The sequence below is a fragment of the Carassius carassius genome, chromosome 10, assembly GCF_963082965.1.
Source record: "Carassius carassius chromosome 10, fCarCar2.1, whole genome shotgun sequence".
In the NCBI taxonomy this organism is placed as follows: domain Eukaryota; kingdom Metazoa; phylum Chordata; class Actinopteri; order Cypriniformes; family Cyprinidae; genus Carassius; species Carassius carassius.
Window position 1 is genome coordinate 10,057,762 of NC_081764.1, and position 24,912 is coordinate 10,082,673.

General features: G+C 37.9%; 1 protein-coding gene across 2 annotated transcripts; it reads left to right on the forward strand.

Moving 5' to 3' along the window:
- Positions 1 to 245: 245 nt before the first annotated feature.
- LOC132151743 (la-related protein 4-like) lies at positions 246 to 24,110 on the forward strand. 2 transcript variants are annotated; one of them, XM_059560083.1, is made up of 17 exons: positions 246 to 718; positions 6,161 to 6,305; positions 7,141 to 7,254; positions 7,358 to 7,448; positions 12,534 to 12,670; positions 12,753 to 12,856; positions 13,199 to 13,309; positions 13,636 to 13,689; positions 14,372 to 14,572; positions 16,240 to 16,343; positions 17,531 to 17,572; positions 21,878 to 22,045; positions 22,356 to 22,404; positions 22,517 to 22,693; positions 22,808 to 22,929; positions 23,231 to 23,411; positions 23,523 to 24,110. In XM_059560083.1, exons 1-17 carry the CDS (start codon positions 617 to 619, stop codon positions 23,898 to 23,900), a joined length of 2,280 nt encoding a protein of 759 aa, XP_059416066.1. In that variant the 5' UTR covers positions 246 to 616; the 3' UTR covers positions 23,901 to 24,110. The 2 variants fall into 2 exon arrangements, with proteins under 2 accessions (XP_059416066.1, XP_059416065.1); XM_059560082.1 differs by having other exon boundaries at positions 248 to 718; positions 22,517 to 22,696.
- The last annotated feature ends 802 nt before the right edge of the window (positions 24,111 to 24,912 follow it).

Consider the following 24,912-nt stretch of genomic DNA (forward strand, 5'->3'; position numbering starts at 1 on the left):
TGCCCCTCCAAAGGTCTCTGCACGGCCCTGCATTTTATGATATATTTAAATAGTTATTTAAAATTGTAAGAATATTTAACAATATTACGTTTTTTTTTATATACTTGATTGTTATTTTTTGGACTGTTGTAATTGGATGTGGATTAATCGCTGTGTCACGGTTGTTGCCCGGGTGCACTTTTCGTTCAGTCTGTCGTTATGCGGCGAGAGTGCCAAGTGGTTGCTATGCGGCGCAGCGCGTGTTGCGCTCTGTTGCCAGGGAAGAGCGAGCGCGATGGAGGGGGTGGTCGCATTGTCTGTCGGGACGGTGACGGTGTGTGAATTTCTGCCAGAAACGCTCGCTGATCCCCATTAAGGCTTGTTAGAGTATGAAGTAGACCTGTACTGGAGATAGATTCGCAAGCGTTAGTGTTAGCGAGTCTCCTTTTTTCTTCCATCCTTCGTTTAGTTTCTAAAACGGTAAGACGAACCGACCGTAACTAGCTAGAGCAAGTGCTTGTTGCATTCAGCCGGCGAGAGGAGGCGCGGAGTGGCGGACCGGGCGAAGAGGCGCAAAGGCGCTTGATCGCGGATCAGGGTCGAGAGTTGCCGGCCGGGGCAGAGCCAAAGGCGGTTGATGACTTCGGAGAGTAGCAGCCAAGCGCAACAGAAGAAGGTCGAGCCGGGATCAGTCGCCCGTGATCAAGAGGAGAAAACCGACGAGGACCAAGGCGGCATGGTAAGCTCAGGCCTGAGGTGCTGAATCGGCAAAACCCACTTAACCCTCCCCCTAAACACGACGTTACTGTGTTATGACTTTTCGTTTACAATGTAATACTTTCATATTTTGAACAAACGACAGAGTGACTGTTTATCGGACTGGTAAGCACTAGTGTGTACGTTACTTGCAGTATGTTGACAAACTACCTGTGTTCTTGCGCGCTAACAAGATTGTCAGGTCGTTAGCAAATGAAGTTGTGTTTAATAACCGCGTATACGTAATGTTACGTCTGGTTAGCCCCCTTGAAGTCGGACTTCGGTAAGAAGACATTACTAGGTAACGTAAACTAAATATATTGCCACCAAGGCTTAGTCTGCGCATAAATGACATAGCACGTGTTCATATTCTTGTCAGCGGAGCTCTGCTGTAATTGAGCAATTATTTAATGACTCTAGGACACGTGACACAAATTCATTTTAAAGGTTATAATTAACTACTTTTTTAACCATTCTATTTTTTTTTTTCGAGATGCTAGAGTAATAATACTGGGTACAATTGTAAAAGAAAACCATTATTATTTAATAATTTTTGTTGATAAAAAAGTAAGCATTGAAATGACTAAAACCTCATTCTGAAATTAAATGTATTAAATTGTTTTCATATAAAGCAGTGTTGATGATGTTTTAGTCTAACCAAGCAAGCTGTATGACTGTCTTTCCACTAAAAATGCTAGTCCTAATGTACTTTTTACATGTTTTATTTTCTAGCTCTGACAGATATTTGATTACAGGTATATTATACATTTAAAGATGTGCTTAGATTCTTGTATCATGCCTGTATGAATGAGGCAATTGTCATTTCTTGTTAAAGAGGCTTAAAGGGCTAGTTCAACCAAAATTTAAAATTAGCCATATGACTTTCTTCCCTCACATAAATAAAAAATTCCTGGCTATTCCAAGCTCTATCATTGCAGTCAGTGGGTGTTGCAGTTGAACAGTCCACGCATCATAAATACATGGCTCCGGGGAGTGAATAAAGGCCTCCTGTAATCAATCCATGTGTTATAAGAAACATATCCATATTTCAAACGTAATAAACACTTTTCTCTCACTTCCATTATCGGTCATACACTGATGCCGTTCCGGCGGATGACATAAGACGTCGGCGTTGCGTGATTAATGACAGATGTGTTAAGAGCTCAAAAGAAAATGCGTTATGAATTAAAAGTTAAAACTGAGGGTTTGTAAAGAAAAATGTTGGAGGATTTCGATATAAACCAAGAGGAGACTTGTTTTCCTTTGCTAAAGTAAGGAAACTTTGCTTCTTTTGCTTCTATAAACAAACTTGCGAGACTAGCATAACTCAGAGGCGCGCGCACTGCACATATGTGCTGTGTCATCCGCCAGAACGCATTCTGCATATGACAAATACCGGAAGTGAGAGAAAACTGTTTATAACATTTAAAATATGAATTCTTCTCTGACAAAAAATGCATGGATTCACTACAGGAGGCCTTTTGTTCACCTCCCAAAGCCATGTGAGGCAGGTTTTATTATGGATGTGTGCGCTTTATTTAACAACTTGTGGACTGTTCAACTGCAACACCTGCTAGCTGCAATGATAACACTTGGAATAGCCTGGACAATTTTTAAACATAACCCTGACTGGATTTGTCAGAAAGAAGAAAGTCATATACACCTTGGATGCTTCGAGGGTGAGTATAACAAGCTTATTTTAATTTTTGGGTGAACTAACCCTTTAAGTGGCTTGGTTATTGTAATGAATGTTTTAACATAGTGAGGAAGGTCAGTTTTAACATAAAAACCCATTCATTTTACCTATATAAAGCACTATCATGATGCAGTGATGCTATTCGTTGGTAATACCATGGTACTTTCATAAACTATGGCTCTGAATGATTACCATTTTATGCACCATAATATTAATATAGTACCGTGAAAAATACCAGTGTGCCAGATGTGGACTTTCACCAAAAGGAAGCTGACAAATTCAGGTTTTGTTTCCAGTTTCTGTCCTAGATGTGCCAAGTCTCTTATGCAGGAGTCTCTCTATCTCTCTTTTAGAATAATGCAGACATCAGTATAACCTGTGAGAATCCTTTAAAGCATTTTAACTCCAAAACCCCCCATTGTCCAGAACAATATTTGAAGGCCCCATGACTTTCCCAGATGATCATGATTTATTTTCTTTCTTTTTTGTACTCTCTTTCTATCTCTGCCCCACTTTATTCACTCAATCATTTGAACTGTCACTTAGCACAATAACCGCATTAGAAAAAGTTATAAGAAATTACTGTGCATTGTATGGATTGAAGATTTAAAAATATTTTTTTGAGATTAAATATGTAGTAAATCTGAATTTAAAATTTTAATTATTAGGCCTAGCTATGTGGTTGCTAAAGGAGCACTGTGGTTGTTAATGTGTTCAGATTTGTTGCTTGGCAGCTAATAAGGTGTTCTGGATACTTGTTAGGGAATTGCTAGGTGATTGCTGTATTGCTGAATAAGGTGTTCTGGCTGGTTGATATGCCCTTGCTCGGTAGTTGCTAGAAAAGAGAGATAATCCATAACTCAAGTTTGTACAACATTAAAGATTCTGATTCTCACATCACACTTTTCCTATTCATGATCACATTGAAACTGATGTCCAGTTGAAAATAGATAGTTGTCCATGATAAGGGTTAAGTATGAGGATTTAAAAAAAAAGTAGTTTGTGCACAAAATTTCTACCCCATAAAACAATTCAGAGCTTGGCAAAACTAGAAAAAATGTATATTCATTAAAAAAAAAGAAGAAAAAAAGCCACTTTTTAAAGCAGGCTACCTGTTCCTATTATATTTGTGTTTTTTAATTAGGTTTTTGAGGAGGTGAATTCAAATAAGAAATCTCTTGATTTTAAGTTGTTTTAGCTTATTTTAATGTTTTTTTTTCTTCATTTAAATGTCATTTTGAGGAGGCCTTTTATGTTTGCTGAGGCACCAGCCCCTTATTGAAAACTTTTAAAAAGTTTTTTTCTGTGTGAATTCAGAATAAAATACAATTCACATGTTTTTTTTTTCTGAGAGCTAGTGTAGATCATGATTCTGTGTTACAATTCCAGCAGTAGGAAATTGCATTTTTGACAAACTAATTACGCAAACATGAAGTATTGTATGTTTAATATTGTTTTGAACAAATAGCATACTTAATTCAATAAACCACTATCAAACCATTTTTTTATTAGAGAGTTCTGGGTGATTTTGTATGGGGATTTCAGCTTTTCTCAAGTCTCAGTTTGTTCTGCATTAAGCTTCAACAGCGAACATTGAGATCCAGCCACCAAGACTGTCCATGATCTGAATTGCGCGAGACTGACGAGATTACATCACGTGTTTTACAGCAACACAAATTTCATCCTCAAAGGCCGTTTTATGGTTTCGTAACGTAATATTGGAATATTTCAGCTGTCGCCACGTGCTCAGCAGTGATCTTGGTGGCAGAGACTACAGTTCCGGTAACTTGAACAGAAGTTTGACAGACGTAAACCTGCTCCAATCAGCCGGCGATTCGTTATGACGTATTTCAGTACGCACCAATCCCATAACGGTGGTCGGGAAATATTCAAAGCGTGCTGTTGCATGTGATCACAAAAGAGGCAACGGCTCTGGGAAAGATTATCGCACGGCCAATCAGACTCGTAAGCGCCTGAGCAAAGGGGGTTGATGCAGATGATGAGTGTCCACGAAACTCTCTGGCAGTGAACTTTTGCTATAAACGGAAAGAAGTGGAATACGGTCTGTGTTATTGTGAGCTAGATTAATTCGAATAGGTATCTAGCGAGTGATAACGTTGTCCGGGGAGAACACCATGCTGTTGTTTGTGGAGGTGAGATATAATGAGGTCATTTTGGCGACTGCGAAGGTTTTTCACATCTGCGGCATGGATTGAAACTCATGGCAGGCGCCATCGAGCTGAACAAGGAGAATGATTTGTTGTTTTTGTAGTGAAGTTAACATTCTACTTTGTTTTTGTTTTGAGTTAAAAATGGTTATTAGCGTTTACAAAATTAGTTGAGCTGCTATGTGAGACCTGCTTGTTTATGTGGACACAAAGTGACCGTCGACAGTGAAGGATCCACGTGCGCGCAATATATACTAGCTATTTAACGTTAACGTTACCCAGCCTATTTTATTTGCGCTAAATGCGTAACTTTCATCAGTGCAGTTAACAACTAAAGCAGTGATCACAACGAATGCTGAAGGTATGCACAAATTTCCTCGGCTTTTTAATTAAACCTTTAGATTAAAAATAAATTTAGCCCGTCCAAATCCAATAAAGCGCTAGTCAGGTTAACCAGGCTGCGTTTCTGATGCAGGCTTGTAGCTCTTTGCTCTGAACTCTCGCTCTGGTTTATCAGAGTGATTAATCAGATTAAATGGGCGAAAGGCCAGCTATTTAAAACCTCCAGCTTGTATGCATTGAGTGTCGCGTCGGGTAAGTAATAGATCTTGTGAATAAGGATCACCCCTGATCGAGCGCAGTAGTATAGAAGTTGTGCACATTTCTGGTTTTCCAACTCGTGAAGTGTGTTCATACCTACGTATGCCCTTGCCTGTCCTGTGGTGTTTGCCAAGGTTGTGTCTATAATGCAGCATTTAAGAAAGCACATATAAGCTATATTGTATATAGTTCGCATTGCGACTTTATCTTTACAGCAAGGTGGAAGCGGTGTTGTAATTTGTGCCTCGGCGTGTCATGTGAAACTTTGATAGCGTCGCATCTGTTGACAATCGCATTTATGCGTCTTCTCCCCCTCCAATTAAAGTGATTTTAAAAGTAGCGATTAAAGAGTTTTTAAGTTGCCCACTGGTGCACGTGAAAAGCTGTATTGTGCAAGTTGAGTGAAATATGATCATTTTGTAATCGCTTAACATGTTGGGAATTGAGAGAAATATAAGTCAGATACTGAAATTTTAAAATTATCCATGACCTCTCTGTTATCAATGGCATTGTTCACCTGCTGCAAGCTTTGACGGGTTTTATCGCTATCTAAAATGTTGTTAATATCAGCTCTGAAACCCTGAACTGTGCACTTCACATAGTGGTAACTCTTTAATTGCTTTGTTTTTTCAGTATTTCTTTACTGTTTTTCTTAACTTTTTTTTGTGTGTGTGATCACCGTCATCATACTGCGAAACAGGGTGGATAACTATTTGCCTAATACACTGATGCCCTACAACATTGTGTTGCCAGTTCATTAAACACCTACTGAACATGAACTTTGATGAGTTTGTGCGAATATTTATGTGGCAGTCTGTTTCTGACTGCATAATAATGGGTAGTTAAATGATCAGCAGTGTTCTAGTTAAAGTCTTAAAATTGTTTACTAAAGCTGCAGTTAGCAAATGTTTACAGATTTCTGCGGACTCAAACCCAGGATTTGTTTAACCTTGTCTTCAAGGTGACCACCAAGGGGGCCGGTCTGAATCCCAATGCTAAAGTGTGGCAGGAAGTGTCTGCACCAACCACCCAGACTCCAGAGGCAGCCACAGAGACATGCCATTGGCCACAAGCAGCAGATACTGTCTCCAACGAGGAGTCAGAAGGTACATGTGTTGACTGGCAGTTGTTCAGTGCTGTAATTGTGTAAAAATTCAGATCATATGTTATCTGATCTGAAATTGTTCACCCGGAAATGAACCTCATGTCCTTTAAAAGCCATATGCTTTGATTTATTTGTGGAATAAATGGAGAATGTAAGAAATTTCCTACACACCAGTTCATTGCAGTAGGCTGTTAATAAGATACTTAAAATGTGTGTGAACTAATTTTGTTGCTTTTATGTTCAAGCCTGTAGCCAGTTGTTTGACATCTGCTAACATTGGTTCCCATGTGTTTTAAAATAATTTTGACATTAATGTTTTTCATAACTATTTCTTTAAGACTGGGATTCCCAAACTATTTTTTTGTCAGCTGATTTTGTGTAAAATATTTTAAGTACCCAGGGGGATTATAAATTAATGTGTATAAATAAACACATTTGAATGGTTCCCTGGTGTTGGATTAATGGACACATGACATGCAAGTAAAATATAAAATAAATAAAAATTTTCTGCTTTAAGGGAATTCTGATGCAGTTTGTCTAATGCAAAATGGCTAAATTCATGGTGGTGTTTTGTTGATTATGAAATTAATCTTGTGTGTTCCATATGCAATAACAACAACGACCATTTTAAATCATGATGTTCATCTCACTCCTTTCATTCTAATTTTTTTCAATCTCTTTCTCTAATTCTCAAACTTAATGTCTTGGTCATTCTCTGTGGAGTGTGTGTGCCCTAATGAGCATGAGATTTGAGGGTTAATGGCATATTGCTGTTCTTACATGGTAAAAGATCGGCAAGCTTCCAAACTCATTTATTATTGTCATTCCTCATCTAGGTTTCAAGGAGTATGGTGTTGGCTATGGCGACTCTGAGTCAGCCCCTCCTATGGAGTACAGCATGTTGAATGGCATGGAGTCTGCAGAACTGGCTTACCCACTCTACGAACCAGGTCTATCACACACACCCACTGTCACACTTTAGTTGCACTCCATTCTAGTGTTGCTTACTGGCTGATTGTCATTGTGGGTGTGTATGTGTCTTGTGTCACTCAGTGGAGGGTGAGGCGGTCGAGGAGCAGCCTCCGTTGTCTGAAGAGAGTCTGAAGGAATCACTGAAGAAGCAGTTGGAATTTTGCTTCTCAAGGTAACGCCCACTGTACACACAGACATGCTAACACCTGTTTCCCTGTATTACGTAATTATGTAAGGGATGATTGGAAATTCATAACCATCTGTACAGTAGAGCAGTACTTATTTACTCTTGCATGAGAAAATTCTCATTCACTAATTAAATGGAACCATAATATTGGAAATGATTTTATGTGGATGATCCGATTGAAGCCATTTTATTTGGCAGTATTGTAATTGTTGGTTGCAAAATAAGGACAGTTTAATTTGATAATGATACAAAAATAAATAAATAAATAAAAGCTCAACTTTGCCATTACAATTAGGGGTGTGCACGGATAGTCGAACATTCGAATATTCGTTCTGCTCTAATTACTCGATAAATAAAAATGATATTCGAATTTTGCAAAAAAAGAAACAAAAAAAAAACAAGTTCACAAAACCTAATTTGGTCACTTTCTGTGATTCTCCACGGCATATTTGAAGATGTATGCAAGCAAAAAATAATTAATGAATGAATAAGGGGCCGTTCACATATTCTCCTTCTCCAAAGCGCTCGGGCAGAAGCGCTCCTGAGGCGTCTGCCGTTGCAAAGCAAAAGTGACGGGCTCTCTCCATGATGACGCGGAAATTTCAGCAAATGATAAATGGATTTGCAGCACAAAAAAATCGCTTGCTGTAGCTCTGCTACTAAATTTATGATCAGCTGTTCCTTCATCTTGGCTGAGCTTTCAACGTTGTTACGGGAAAGAATGAAGCAGAATGTTTAATTCTTGTCACATAACCTGCGGTGCGCTTGCGGCATTCTAACTCAATGCTTTGCGTACGCGCCTGGAAAAACACGCAACCGCGTCGCTTCCATTATGAGCACGCATACCTCCCGCCTACATTGGAAATAACGAACTTGAGCGCACAACAGACGCGACATGTGAACGGCCCCTAAGAACTCCGGTCTTCTACAGTACTTCAAATATGCCGTGGAGAATCACAGAAAGTGACCGAATTCAAGAACATTGTTGAGGCATCTCTCAATCAACGAATAAACACCGCTAACTTGGAGAATGCAGTGAAAACTCCTCTTCTCATGTCTGCCCTAGACCCTCGGCACAAACATCTTAGGTTTTCTCGATGAAAACATGAGAGAAGTAAGAAAAAAAAAAAAACTTTTTTGAACATTATCATTATCAGATTCAGATCATGAACATTATCAGATAATTTTCCTTCATGCGAGTGGTGCGGATGCAGCCGCCATCATCAACGATAAAGCGGATGCAATGCCCACTCGTCGGAGAAGGCTGAGCCAGTTCTTCAGCGATGATTACAGAGAGTCCAGCCGAGACAAGTGGGAACAGTTCTTGCTGGAGCCATGTATTCCACCAGATGAGGATCCCATTCAGTGGTGAAACGAAAACACGAAGCACTTCACAAAACTTATTCGCTTAGCACACTGTTATTTGTGTGTCCCGGCAATGTCTGTGCCGTCAGAGCGCGTTTTCTCCGCGGCCGGCCTTATTGTTCACAGACCAAGAAGCCGACTTTCCCCTGATCATGTTTACATGCCCGTAGTTCTTAACAAGAACATGTAAAACAATAGGAAAAAAAAGCAAAAAAAATTTGCTGACAGTTTAAAAGTCTCAGTTAAGTGTAGGCTACGTTCTACAATAGCCTAATCGCTGCAGGCTGCTTTACGTTTTTTCTTTGTTCACTTTTTTTTTTTTCACTTTTTATTTTGGTTTTAATCTGTACTTTTGTTTGTTTGCACGCATTGTTAAAGGTTTTCAGCTACAAAACACGATGTGTAATGTTCATGCTTATTGTGTAAGCTTGTTCAAAATGACGGAAACAATAAATGTTGCTGAAAAATAACGTCTGTCTCATTAAACGTAATTTAAATAAACGAATATTCAAATATTCGTTTTTTGTGAGCTCAAATATTCGAATGTGATATTTGCGGAAAACGCCCATCCCTAATTCCAATGCAGTAAGGCCACTGGATGCTAGAAGTAATTTGTTTCTTGTGTGTTGTGTGACTATTGGGAAACTTGAATTTCAGCAAAAGTCAGTAGTTGGTCAGTAATCAATTAGTGAGTTAATCTATTTATTTTTTTGATTGGTGGTTGACCAATACTTATACTGGCCAGATTTTTTTGGATTGTTGACTTTTATAATTAAATATTCAATGACTTGTTGGCTGGGCTGAAACTGATAATTAAATTTCAAATATCAGCCATTTCTATATCAGTCCACTAGAAGCAGTGCTTTTGAGTGTTGAAAGCATCGCCATTGAAAGGTGAACTGCAACATCTGTATTACATAAAGCTTCCTTAGGACCAAATAGTTTACTAGTCGTTCAGGAAACCTACTGACTTGTCTAGTTTGAAATTTAGATTTGCACATATGATGTTTTGAAGCAACACAGTATGTAGTAAAAGCAGACAGATATGTGCCATGAAAAATTAACCAAAATTAATATCTCTATTATAATTCGTTATTATTATTTTAAATCAGAGGGTTTTAAAAATATTTAACCAATGATAAGTATTTAAAAGAGCTTGTCAGTAAAACTTCATTACGCCATTGGATCCTCAAGCTCTAAGCGAAACCTGGTCACTTCCCCCGCTTCCACTCAGATTGACGCGCGCGCACAGCCTGGAGGAGACAGATCTTCGCTTATTTGCAAAGCAAGGGTAAACACATAACTGTTTGAATAGTACAGCATTTTCTTTACTCAAACACTGTCTGTAAAGGCTAATGTCTTTGTGTGTTTGAAGACTTGAGAAGTACGTTTTTTGCCATCTAGCCAATATACTTTTGTACGTTTTGAATATTCTGTGCATAAGCTCTTTCTTTTATATCATGAGACATTGGCCAAGTTTACTAAACAACAAGAAAAACCAAGCACCCGTATAGCAACAATAAACGTTATATAGCCTGTAAAAGGTGATGATAGCATATAATGTGCTGCATTTGCCTCAGATGCGGACCAAACACAGATCTCCTCATTCGCCGGCCAAAAACCTTGTTAACTACATTTGAGCTTGTTTTCATATAGTCTAATGTTAACTGCACATGTCTGATACAACACAAACACTGACGACGCAATGTTTTTTTTTTTTTTTTTTTTCCTCTTTTCTTTCCTTCCCCCTCCCTCTGTATTTTAGTAGAGTGTGCCATGAAACTGTTTTATTTGTCAACAACCATCAGACATCATATTGTGTGTATTTGGTTGCTTAAACTCAACAAACTATGAAAAATAACTCGTATAGGCTAATACTCGCGAGGCGTCTTTATACGCGAGCTTTGGATGTGACTGAGGGCACATAGCCTAATACAGCATGTGGAGCGCCTGAGTACCAAATGGCATAAAATACTTAAAAGGTGTGCAAATTATACATTTGTGACAATGCAACAATTACACGATTAGTCAAGTGACAGTTCTGTCAGCTGTCCTGATCGAAATGCGAGTAAGTCTTGTATCGCAGCTTGCAGCAGGTCGCTGAAGTGCAGACGATGTGCTGATGTGAAGCGCGCTCCTAGAGAGTTTATATGTTTTCGAATGACTGATTGAATCTTGTTTGTGTGGATTTATTTTATTATTCAAACCTACAAGCTATGTTGAATAAATTCAGGGATTTACCTCATTATAAACTTGAAAGCTGTGAGAATTATTAAAACCACTTATATGTAGGACCTGAGTAAATATAATTATTACACAGAGATATGAAAAATAAAATTCCACAACTTTTTCAAAACGTTTTTAGGCCTGGAAATTGTTTTAAAATCTCATTCCATTTTCATGACCTTACAGACCCTAAATGCAACTGATGCACGCTCTTAAACTGGTCCAGCAATGTGATTGCGCGAATGTTCCGTTACCTCTCCCTCCTGTAATCACATGCAGGATCCGTTACCCTGCTTTGTTCCGGGACCTCGCAATTTACAAATTAAGCACAGCTTAAAGGGGGGGAAAAAAAGTTAATTCTCGGGTTGTTTTTTTTTTATTTGCATGCGTGAACTTAAAGGGTTAGTTCACCTAAAATGAAAATTGGCCCTTAAATGAATCACCCTCAAGTCGTCCTAAGTGTATATGACTTTCTTCTTTCAGACAAATCCAGTCAGTTATATTTAAAAATGTTATATCATCTTCCAATCTGTTTCATGGCACTCAGTGGGCTTTGCATGCATCAGTCCAAAAGAAGTTAAATAAAGAGCCAATCCATAAAAAAACTCACATGGCTCTGGGAGGTGAACAAAGGCCTTCTGTAGTGAATCAATGCATTTTTGTAAGGAAAATTTCCATATTCAAAATGTAATAATCACTTTAATGTAGTTTGCGCCAACAGTTGTACGTACAGGGAAGCAGGTTTTTTTTATGGATGGGTGCTTTTTAATTTAACTTATTTTGGACCGTGAAAATAAGAAAATAAGGTCACACTTTATTTGTTTTATGGTCCATTTCTCGCGATTAACAAATCATTAACTATGATTTTGCCTAAATAAACTCCCCATTTGCTGCTTATTAATAGTTAGTAAGGTAGTTGTTAAATTTAGGTTTGGGGTAGGATTAGGATTGTAGAATATAGTCATGGAGAATAAGTGCTTTTATAAGTACTAATAAACAACCTATATGTTAATAATAGACATGCTAATAAGCAACTAGGTAATAGTGAGAATTGGCCACTAAAAGTGTTACTGAAAATTATTTTGGACCATGAAAAAAATTAGTGCCATGAAAGAGCTTAAAAGATCAAAGGCAATTTTTAATAGAACTCATATAGGATTTGTCTGAAAGAAGAAATTCATACACACCTAGGATGACTTGAGGGTGAGTAGTTTATGGGCTAATTTTCATATTTAGATGAACTAACCCTTTAAGCAAACCAGTCCTTTAGTGGTGTGATAACATGGCAGTATTCAGTATTGTCAATGTAATGTTCAGATCATGCAATGGTAGATTTTTAGTTTGCAAAGCAGGCATTCAAATTCCATTTTCCCACTGTAAAAATTATGCAGTGAAATTCTTTAAAGCATACTGATAATTTCAAGTGCAATGAATATCACTGCAAGTGTTCATCATCTGTTCATTGCGTTTTTCTTACAGAGAGAATCTCTCCAAGGACCTTTATCTGATGTCTCAGATGGACAGTGATCAGTTTGTCCCTATTTGGACCATTGCAAGCATGGAGGGGGTTAAACTGCTGACTACTGATATGGACCTGATACTTGAGGTGCTACGAGGTAAAACAAAACCCGACCAAAGTTTCAGAGTTTGTTCGTTCCTTGCAGTGCTTTAATTCCTTTTCTTTTCTGTCCTCCTCAGCCTCTCCCGTTGTGCAAGTGGATGAAAAGGGGGAGAAGGTACGGCCAAACCACAAGCGATGCATCATCATCCTCAGAGAGGTTCCTGAGACCACACCTGTAGAGGTGAGGGCGCACTTCATGGTCATCTCTTGTGGCTGTATATAGAGACTGGCTACCATTACTGTCACCCCAGTGATGATCAGTATCGCGCTTGGAAGGATCCAGAATCACTGCTGCTGTTGAGATTTTCTCTTGTCTTTTTCTTTCTTTTCAACTCCTCCTTTATCTATTCTTATTCAGCCCCCCCCAACTACCCCGTCCTCTCCTCTTGCTCCTTTTCTCAGTACAGTGGATTTTGCCCTAATGACCGTGAGATTATGAGATCTGAGGGATATCTGGCCTCCTAATTGTTAGTAGTTTTCACTTCTTCTGATTTGCAGACTGATGCTTTTGTCTCTCTGTCAGGAGGTGGAGGCCCTGTTTAAAAGTGAGAAGTGTCCACCGGTTATCAGTGTGGAGTTTGCACACAATAGCAACTGGTACATCACTTTCCAGTCTGACACTGATGCTCAGCAGGTATTATTGACAAACGCACACAAAGGGCCTTTCTCATGGAATAAATGTTTGTATAAATAATTGGTAAAAATCATATGTGAGGAATATTTAATAGTGTTATTTGTAAGTAAAATGGCGTGAATTTATTCACTGTAATATGGCTTATGACTTTTTAATCTATTATGTGTAACTTTGTTTGCCATTTATAATTCATCAAATATGGTCATAATGAAATCTTAAGAAGCTGTAGGTAAATATAAACATTTGCTGTGCTGTTCTTGCATTTTATAATGTTTAATAAATGCAGATTTTTTTTCTGGATTGACTCCTGGCTCATTGTTTTATAGGCCTACAGATACTTGCGTGAGGAAGTCAAAACCTTTCAGGGCAAACCAATTATGGTGAGTGTATATTGTGATGCCACCTCTCTTGTTAGATCCACTGTAATTTAAGCATCCTGGATGTGTGCGTTCCTGGCAAACACTTCAAATACAACTATTATCACCTGGACCACTCTGGATGCTGTGATGATTAACAGGTTTCTCTGAAGTACTCAGCTTTGACCCTTGTTCTTTCAACCAATCAGTGATCAGTTATACCGTCAGTGTGTAACCAATAGGAAATACCCCATATACCGTGTATGGGATTATGTATTCCACAAACCAAGATGTTTTCGTCCTGTTCAAAGTCTCATTCCGTTAAAATGCATTTTGTCATACAAGTTCTCTTGTCCAGCTCACATCCTATATAGACAAACAAAAGGCATCTGTATGAGTTATGCATGAGTACCATATGAAGGAAATCTGCTCTGCTGAGAAAAAGGTTCACGTTTATAACCGTAATTGCTGGATTAGAGTGGTGTATGTATTGTTTTATTTGTTGTCCTGTCTGTCTTGCTTTCTCTCTTGAGTTCTGCCCTGACTGCTGTGAGATTGAGATCTGAGGGGATATGGATAAATGTGAATACTGATTTGTCATTTATGGTCTACCTTGAGTTTCACAACTGAGTGTAATGCATAATGAATGATCTTTTAGATGTTTTATTTTTAATAAATGTGTCTGTTTGGATGTTTGTGTCGGTAGGCTCGCATCAAGGCCATAAACACGTTCTTTGCTAAGAACGGTTATGGGGCGGTGGACTCTGGGGTTTACTCCACTCCATCACAGTACTCGTCTCCAGTTTACCTGCAGCAGGTGTACCAGCCTCCACAGCAGTACCCTCTCTATAGCCTCCTGCCACAGACTTGGACCCCCTCACCCACCCCTTACTTTGAAACGCCCCTGGTGAGAGCTTTATCTTGAAATATATCGTGAAGTTGATGTTTTGTTTGCAGTGAGAATTGCCCATACAAGACAAGCACTAAATGTTCTAATGTGCTGATATTGTGCTCAAGAAACAGTTCTTATTTCAGTTAAAAATGATGCTACATGAAATTGTGATGAAAAGGTAAGATTTCTCTGAATTATTAAAAACACTATTTATTTGAAATATACACCTATTTTGTATCAATGTAAGAGTCTTTAATACTAGAGTCTATTAATACTTCCTTGCAGAAAAAAAATTTGTATAAAAAAAAAAGTCAATCAATAACCTTTTGTATCTGTATATGAAAGATGGCTAGAGCAAATTTGGTTGTTTTGACCCAGTGATGATAAACTAAGCGCATAGAGGGAAGCAGGGAGTGATCAGAAGATTTTGGGAGTTATTTTTCTTCTCCTTTTCTGCTTCTCTCTCTCTCTCTCTCTCTCTCTCCCTCTACCTCTCTCCCTCTCTCCTTTAAGTCTCTGTCATTCCTGTCCCAGTGAGCGTTAAGATTATGAGATCTGAGGGTCACTTTAACTATTTGCTATTGGCTGAACATTGAAGCAATTCATTTATAGTCATTTTTAGAACTGCTTTAAACCTAATCTTTGTTAGCTTTTTTGTTACCTTTGTATTGTAGTCATGAATGCTGAAGGTATAAGCTGATAGTCACAGTGGGTCACCTAGTTTGTAATCAGGGTTGTGGTTGCAGGCCGAGCTGCAGGGGACTTGCAGCAATGAAGTCAGGGTAGTTGAACTGTTACCATTAGGACAAAAAAAAAAAAAGTGAATCTCTAATATTCGTCGAATTTAAAATAAAAAAATCCGCATCAGAATGCAAAAAACGTTGCATTCGAATTTTAGGTGTGCTTTATAAGCCCCGGTTATACTTCACATTCCGTTTTCTGTTCCGTGTTCTGTCTCATCATTCACCTCACGTCTGCGTGTTCTCAAAAAATTGCCTGCACGCGGATTACGAAAAAATTACAATGTGGACGGTGCGCGGATGGCCGAAGTATACTTGACCTTTATCAGATGAAGATGGAAGTGTCTTTGCATTATTAAGGTTATGTTAGCCTGTTCAGTTGAAGCCACTAGGAAAAAAAAGAGAACATCAATGTGGAGAAGATCTTGTTTACATCAAAACTAAAACCAAGCCGATCACACAGAATGCATTTTTCAAATTTTCTGGAAGGACACCGTTGAATTCGCGTATAGAACAAGAGAGCCGCAAGTTTAGAAAGCCATGTAAAATTAATGTAAGTTCAACTTTTTAAAAACATATCTTGAGAATTTATAGTGGGTTTTTGTTTCCCATCCCACTGCACTAAATTGCATTAGCAATATTTAGCTCGATGCACCCTCTTGTGGCCGCAGCAGAGAAGCCAAAAGCTTTTATTCACCCTAACTGAAATAATGCATTTTAAATTCGAATATAATTAGAATTTTGATAATATTTAAGTACAAAATTCAAATTTAGTTTTTCAGCTATTTTGACAGCCCTAGTTACCATGGCAGCAGTTATTTGGTTCATTTAGCATATCACAATGTAAAGAGTTGCTTTGGCCATGTGTCACAAAAATGTGAAATCAACTTGTAGTAGCTCCAGGATGTGTGAGTTAATCGCAGCTGTTGATTTATCTTGCAGGCTCCATTTCCAAACACAACATTTGTTAATGGCTTTGGCCCAGCAGGAAACTACAAAACTGGCTCCCCTCCAATCAGCCTTACACGCAACTACCCCCGCAACCGGTAAGATCCTGAACCCTACAATAGTCTTTTTCTATTTATAATAGGCCGGTATTTAATAAAAACCGACTTGTTTTATGAAGGTCACAATAAAACAGTCTTGTAGACATTAAGTTGCTTTGCTGCATTCCAAATGTGTTTGTAAGGATTTGGATTTATCTATTCATTTGGCTCACACTTTGTCCAAAGCGGACAAAATTGGACTCATGACCAATGTTCCCTCTAAGCCATTTGATTGTATTATAGTAAAAACGAAAGAATTGCAATGATCGGGTTAACTCTGTGGCACGGCAGAAATTTGAACGGAGTCCTGAGTCGTAGCTGGGTGCCGTGGACAGACACTGAATGGCGAGTGTGTGTACTCTCATAGAAAACAATGTGTACGAATTTTAAAGACGTGACACTGCACTTCTCGTCCAGTGTGCGACGCCCTTTAGGATATTGCAATTTGTAATAGTGGTTTTATAATTTTAATATACTCTAAAATATAATGTATTCTAGGTGATGCAAAGCAGAATTTTCAGCATCATTATTCCAGTCTTCAGTGTCACATGATCCTTCAGACATCAGTTTAATTATCTAATTATTTTATTATCAGTGTTGAAACTGTTGTGCTGCTAAATGTATTTTTTGTTTTGTTTTGTTTTTTGGATTAGGCTAATAAAAAGTTGAAAAGAACAGCACTTTTCTAGCAATTCACTTTTTATCCATTTATCCTTGCTGAATAAAAGTATTAATTTAAAAAAGAAAAAAATTAAGAAACAATTTACTGACCACAAACTTTTGAATAGTATAATGTGTTTTGTAGTACAAAATTTCTGTTTTGAATAAACAGGTTTTTGCTCCTGTGTCCAAAATGTCCACCCAATAGAGAAAAGTTTTGGTCATCAAGAAAAAAAAAGTAGCGGGAACATTGCTCATGAACATGGCACTGCTAGTGCCACTTTCTACCACATAAACAGAGTAAAATAAATGCTTCCGTTATTTGTGTGAATTTATAATACTTAAGCAAATTGCAATTGTACATCAGTTATTGTGCATCCTTTCCAATTGATTATGTTGTACTTTTTGTCCAAGTGGGAAAATGTTGAAGTTTACCTATGTTGATTTCCTCTTATATACAGAAAGTGAGGAAGACACTTGTGCTTGGCACACTGGAGTCACAGTGACTTTATTCCTTTACTTTCTAGACTTCCACTTTATTCCAGAAAGAATGTAATCAATGCCTTCAGGTAGATGTGATCTGCTTTTATTGGAGCATTTATTTCCTCAGTTGTCATTTTGTGCATGTTCATGTACCATGCAAACTGCTTTAAAAGATTAGAATGTCAGAACTGCATTGTGGTTATTAAAATGTTTAGGCTAATGTTGGTCTAATGTTAGACTAACGTACCTAAGGGATGGACCGTATCGCATCACTTTAAAATAATCAGAACATTTAGTGCTATTCAACTATGAGTAAGCATTTCATAGTGATTGATCATCATGACTCTGCAAAACGCTGCATCTTGATGCATTATGCCTTTCACAGTGAATGAATGTCAGTGCATTGTTATCAGATCTGTCATGTGACACTGTTTTGCATGTATCATCTGTTGCTCTGTGTATGAGAGTTTCCTGACGGTGTCCTTCTCATAGGCAGAATTCTTAATGTTGTTTCATCTCAAATGGTGAGAGATCAGCTGGTAAATTTCTGTTGGTTTAGTTTATACTGGTTGTCTGTACTGCTAAAATGGAGAACTCCAAAACAAAATGTCACTCTTCAGGAACTTCTCAAACAAACGGACGTTTCTTTTTTTTTCACTACATATGTATAACCCTTCTAGAGGTCAACTGATTGATTGGACTTTTTTTTTTTTGTATTAATCTGCATCAGCCTAGTGTTAATTTCGTCACCTATTTTTAATTTGGTCTTAGTCTTGTGCCAAATGTCCTTGTTTGTCATATTTTAGTCATTCACATATCTTTTTTTAGTCAAGTTTAAGGTGACTAAGTCTCATTTTAGTCTAGCTTTAGTTAAAAAATTTATAATTTTTTTAAATAACACATTACAGAGATTATTACTGATAAACATTTCAGTAAAAAAGTTTCACATATCTCAAACATTGGTTAAATGTCATAATTACCTGACAAAATACACTTGTTGAACACTTGAAAAAGCGTGCTTCAGAATGGTTTTGAAAAAGTGCTTAAACTTTGAGCCATGTATTATTACTAGAGCTGCAACTAACGATTATTTTTTGTCGACTACTCAAACAATTATTTTTATTAAAATCTAGTGTTCTTTTTTTGATTAGCTAATGAATCCTTTGGTTAACTTTACAAAAAAAATATAAGCACAACTTCTAATATAATTCAACCTTTATTCATTTTTTTTCCAAAAAAAAACTTAAATGTGAAGTTTTTACAGTATACAAAAATAAAGAAGCAAAGAAAATTATTTTACAATGGTAAATATGAGTTAACGATAGCGTTTGTAATTAAACCACAGTAGCCACAAATTTACAGTTGTCTGAGATTTAGCATCACAAATCATAAAATGTAGTCAGGGTTCTGCTATGGTTTATTTTCATAATGGGGAAACACAGGTCACAAGTTAACACGGTCACATTTCCTTGATTCAGCAGCTGCACGATGTGCCGCCGAGAGTCCTGTCTTGAATCCAGAGATCTGGAGCTGATTCGGTGTAGATCGGTAGCTCGGTGGTTCGTGACTGTCTCGCGGCGCGCCGTCTTTTAACGGTTGTTCGAAACCCGCGCCAACACAGACTTTATTTTTTTGTTTATCTTACTTCAGCCGCTACGGGTGATCATACCAATAACTTGTAATCCTTACAGGAATATCAGCAGAGGTGGGTAGAGTACCCAAAAACTGTACTCAAGTAAAAGTAAAAGTACTTATAGAAATATTTACTCAAGTAAAAGTAAAAGTACTAGTCTTGAATAGTTACTTGAGTAAGAGTAAAAAAGTATCGGATAAAAAATCTACTCAAGTAGTTAGTTACTAGTTACTTTGGGTCATATATACTGAGCCTATTTTTATTTAGTTATATAGATAAAATGTATGTTGTGTGTATAAATATATCTCTATTTCATCAGCCTTTACTCCAGTCTTCAATGTCACATAACCCTTCAGAAATCATCCCAATATGTTGTTTTACTATCATGATGTTCTTTTGTATCATAATCCTAAACAAAATGTCACAGGTTCCAAAAAAATATTAAGCAGCAAAACTGTTTCCAGCACTGGTAATAAATCAATATATTATAATATTTTTAAGGATCATAACTCTGAAAACTGGAGTAACAGCTGATGAAAATTCGGATTTGCATCATGAAATAAATTATATTTTAAAGTATGTATTATATGTATAAATAACCTTTGACACAGAGAAGAGAGAAAACTCCTCACATGATCGTTAAGTTACAGAACATCTAACTGTTTACTTAAGTCACAGATATAGGTGTCATGCCATAACATATTTTTAATACGACTGACTTTATATTAAATGTGAATTTTACATTGAAAGTCAATGTGATATAAAAACTGCTACTAATCCTTCATTGTTCATAAAGAGAGCAAATAACATTTACATTATCAAAAATCATTATCACTGACAGTCTAGAGTTCAATCACTCTCAGAAACTCCCATTAAAATCACTGAAACTGTTAACACTGTGAAATCAATATCTTATTTACAGATTCGTACACACATCTGCACTTTGCTGTTTCTGACGAGAGAATTCGCCAGAAAGAGATATTCAGTCAGCGAGCGAGTGAAGGAAGCACCGGCATTTTAGCGATGACTCATCTAAACGCCTCTGATTGGCCATTGCATTCAGAAGTTCAACAGAATTGTGTGTGATTGAAACGCCTGGCTCAGCGCCAGCCAGCAAACGCAGATCTGAATTTAGCAGCTGATGATATGACTCACTGAACGTTTTCATGCCGGTGTGATTGTATTAATATTAATAAAATATTAATCGGCTGTTTGTTGTCTGTTGGAAGCTGCATTCAACTTGGTTCCCTTCTGTATAAGTGACACGTACAACAAACTAATGTCACAGGTATTGTGTACTGTAATCGAATGTAGCCCAAGTTATTACCTGTTGAACAGTAGACAGCACACGTGGTGTTCATCTAATAAAATCTTCATCGCTAGCAAATAGCCTTTGCAGATCTGCACTGATTTCAATTCAGTGCAGATCCATATCCACGTTTTCAACGCTGCTGATGTTCTTAAACGTTACAACTCTGAGTGAACCGCTTCAGACGCACAGCGCGTGCGGCAGGGAACTGAACGAATCATTCAAACTGATTCATGAACCAATTCACTCGATTGCCAACTGGTTTGATCAAGCCTTTGCACAGAATTGACTCAAAAGAATGAATCATCCTCGAATGGGCATCGCTCATTGCGCAGAGAAAAGTAGACTGCGCGTTTGGAATAAACTGAAGCATTTATAACATTTATTGCATTAAGATAAAGTAACGAGAGGAGCGTCACACACAGTAACGAAGTAAAAGTAAAAAAATTTTTTTCAAAAAAATTTACTCAAGTAAAAGTACCCATCTTTAAATATACTCAAAAGTATTAGTTACCCAAAAAATTTACTCAAGTAAATGTAACGAAGTAAATTTAACTCGTTACTACCCACCTCATTGCATGATCCTGATAAAAATATAAAGAAAACTAGCAATTTAAGGAAGACAAAAAACCTCTTACACTTGAAAGGAGAAATGGAGGCTATGCTTCCTGTGTTGTCTGTGATTTACAGCAATTAATTAGATTGTGAATAATTTGATTTTACTTGGAGTGTTTAAGGTCCTGGCACTAGTGTACAAAGTCTGCGTTTATTAGACACTTAATAAGATTACATCAGTTTGTGCTTTTAGAATCGCCGAATCTGCTGCAGTCGTTCCATCACATCTGCAGCGAAGACCTAAACCAGGAAGTTGGTCACCAGATAACACGGTAACCAGTTAAACCGTAACACCGGAGAGCGCCAGTATGTTTTCCTGTTGTTTTTGTGATAGAATGCAACTTTATCCATTCCCAGTATGCCATTACGCGAGATGTAAACCGTGTGACGCGTCGACGCATTTCACGCACGTCAATGTATTTTTGTAGTCGACGTAATCGATGACGTCGACGCGTGGTTGCAGCACTAATTATTACTCTAAATTGGGCTACTATTACTATCTTGTACCCTGTGATGATAATTTACTCACTCACTTTTATTAGATGAATGAAAAAAGACAATCGGCCAAACATATTAGCCAAAAATTCAGCATCCTATATCGGCTATTGGCTGCCCTGATTTCTAAATATTGGCATCGGCCAGTGAAAAACCCAAATCGGTTGACCTCTAAACAATTTCATTTGTGATGCTTGTTCTGCACAGCCAGAGTGACCACCCTTAAAGTCCAGCTGAACAAACAGATGTTTACTGAGCTTTGCTCTGGCTTTGGAGTCTCAGTTATTGTTGCATGCAGTCACCTCTAAGAAACCTCAGATTTGTCTGTGTTCTGTTCAGGAATCATGTAAAGCCACAACCTCATGCTGACGTGGGTCAGCTGACAGAGACATTGTCTGGCACTTGTAGTCCCCAGCCTCTGTCCACTTCTACTTCAGACTCCACTGCCTCCACGCTCACCCCGCTCTCTGAGCTGCCCGGAGACCTTGGCATCATCAGTCGTGCCAGGTCAGTTTTTTTTTTACCTTAAGAAATGTAATTAAGTGGCAGATTTGGCTGTTTTGACCCAGTGATGATCAACTAAGTGCATAGAGGGAAGCAGGGAGTGATGGGTTGACTTTAGGAGTTGTTCTTTTCTCTGATCACTTCTTCCATCTATTGCTTTTTTTTCCTCTCTCTCACTCTCACACTTAAAGTCTGTCACTCCTGTCCCAGTGAGCAGATAGATTGAGATCTGAGGGTCATATGTTGAGTGTGTTCACTGAATGGTGACCGGTTTGCTGATAGCAGTGTATTTAATGAATTGTGATGTGTCCAGGAGGGGAAGCTATCGTGGCATGAGGAGGAGAAGAGAAGATGAAAGAACGGTAAGTACTAAACGTTTATTACATTGCTCTCTGAAGTACTTCATTTTTTATTATGCATTCATGCTATATTGTTTGTGTGTTTCTCATTTCATTTGGATTACATTTTTCACAGAGGCAGAATCCTGATTCAGAAGTGAAAGCTCCTCCCCCTAAGTTTGACCTCGCAAGCACTAACTTCCCGCCATTGCCAGGAGGTGTGCCGAGTAGTCTCTCAGGTGTGACCGTGCAGACGGAGTCAGCGTTGGAAAATCGCATGGCAGATGTAGTTAAGGGCATCAGCAGGGACAAGGTAGTAAGAACTACTACTTGTAGTCATTTTTTCTTCGTTATATTTCTTTTGCTTGTTCCAGCTAATCTCTGAAATCACCAAAGTAAATAAAAATTTCTGGGTATGTTTTGGCAGGAAACAAGCAAGATAGATGTCGGTCAAGATCCCAGAACATATCCAGTGGAAGCTCAATTGACCAAACCCTCCACTCCAGTGCCAAAGCTTCCTGCCACAAAACAGGACACACCTAGCACTAGGTACACATACATGTACAATAGCATCTTATATTCTAAAGAATTCAACAATCATGAAATACCTCAGAACAATACTTTGACTAATACTGTAATTTATCATGGATTCATTTATAAATGCAATGTAAATGTTAATATGATAACATATATAATACATTTTAATACTTATTGATAAGTACATTTTAAATATTATAAAAGTGTACATTTTTGCTGTACATATTTCAAAAACATGCATTTTAAAAATATTAATAATCAAAAGGTTGTACGAATAGGAACCGGTTGATTCAAATCACATTTCTCTCTATAGTGTGTCACATCAAGTGAAGAAACCTGAGAAAGAGGTTCAGGTCTCTGACACACCTCCAGATGTTACATCAGTGACTGCAAAGCATGTCCAGCCCATTTCTGCCCCCAAATCTTTACTCAGCCAATCAAGCACTTCAAACACTGCATCTACACCACCTGACCCAACAAGCGCAACCGTCCAGGTGAATGCATTTATGTGCTGAATTCTAAATGTTTCTGTTGCTTGTTCACATCTGAAGGTCAGAATGGCGATGTTTCTCTGTTAACTTGAAGGTTTTTTTGAATCACTTTAGGAGCCTCAAAAACTGAGCTATGCAGAGGTGTGTCAAAGGCCACCCAAAGACCCTCCCCCTGCACCAGTAGCCCTGCCCAGCCCTAGTCCCACCCCTTCTCCCACCACAAGCCAACCACTACGTGAACTTCGTGTCAACAAAGCGGAAGGCCCAGACTCATCTCGCAGCAGCCCCGGTGACAAAATGGAAAAAGGAAGTGATCGTCGGACATCAAGAGAGCAGACTGTATACCAACGTGGTAATGCCCCCAGAGGGTCAGGTTTTAAGCTCAGAGAGCAACAGAGACGGGCTCTAAATGGTCGACGCTCCTCTCCACAGACGGGGTACAACAGACGCAGTGGAAAAGAACAAAACATCCCACCTAGATCGCCAAATTAATGCCTCGTATGCCCACAACATGTGCACACTTGCGTGTATACTTAGATACACAACTTATATATAAAAAAAGACTATATATATATCTACATATAAAAACTGGACTGTCGCACTGGTGTCGAAGAACTCTCTGCTTCCCAATTGTCTGCGAAATCTGGGATGTTGATCCTTAAAAATATAAAGAAAACTAGGAATTTAAGGAAGACAAAACAACTCTTACACTTTAAAGGAGAAATGGAGGCTATGCTTCCTGTGTTGTCTGTGATTTACAGAAATTAATTAGATTGTGAATAATTTTTGATTTTACCTGGAGTGTTTAATGTCCTGGCACTAGTGTACAAAGCTGTACCTTGTTTTTTTATCTAATATTATCGTTAAATGATAATAGTACTGTTGGCGAGAAATCAAGCCAGCACGTGTGCTCTATATTCAACAGATCACACAAAGACAGTATGGCAACACCCCCCACTGGTCCATAAGTCACCTTTGTGTCTCTTCCTATGTTTGCACCAGTCCTAAAAGGGGCTAGGGAAGACGTTTGATTCAGATGTGATGCTTTTGAAAATGATCATATGATCAAAAGATTCATAATTGTTCTTTAATTTTAATTTATTGAAAATGTGCACAATATAAAACTTTACAGATATCCCAAAGTGTGTTTTCTAGACTTGGAAAATTGAATAATATCATTATTATAAATTACTCTAATATGAGTCTAATTAAAATATATATATTTCAAAAGTTTTTATCTAGTCATTAAAATCAACTGGAAAAGTCATAAATTTACCTAAAAATGGTGGAAACCTGAAAATAATTGGCATGCAGTTTCTAAGTCCAGCAGATATTAAGGGTTTCACATGATTAAGAAAGCGTAAAGCGAATAAATTGTGCACGTATTCCATTGTAATTGCTTCATGACTGAATTGAAATTACATCATGAGGTGCCTGTAGATTCCCCGCTCCACGTCTATAATTGGAAGACAAGTGTTTGTGTGTAACATGTCCTCTGTGATGT

Coding starts and splice junctions, on each gene's coding strand:
- LOC132151743 (XM_059560082.1), top strand. CDS start 617: ATGACTTCGGAGAGTAGCAGCCAAGCGCAACAGAAGAAGGTCGAGCCG. Junction 719..6,160: donor ACGAGGACCAAGGCGGCATG/GTAAGCTCAGGC, acceptor CTTGTCTTCAAG/GTGACCACCAAGGGGGCCGG. Junction 13,310..13,635: donor CTGACACTGATGCTCAGCAG/GTATTATTGACA, acceptor ATTGTTTTATAG/GCCTACAGATACTTGCGTGA.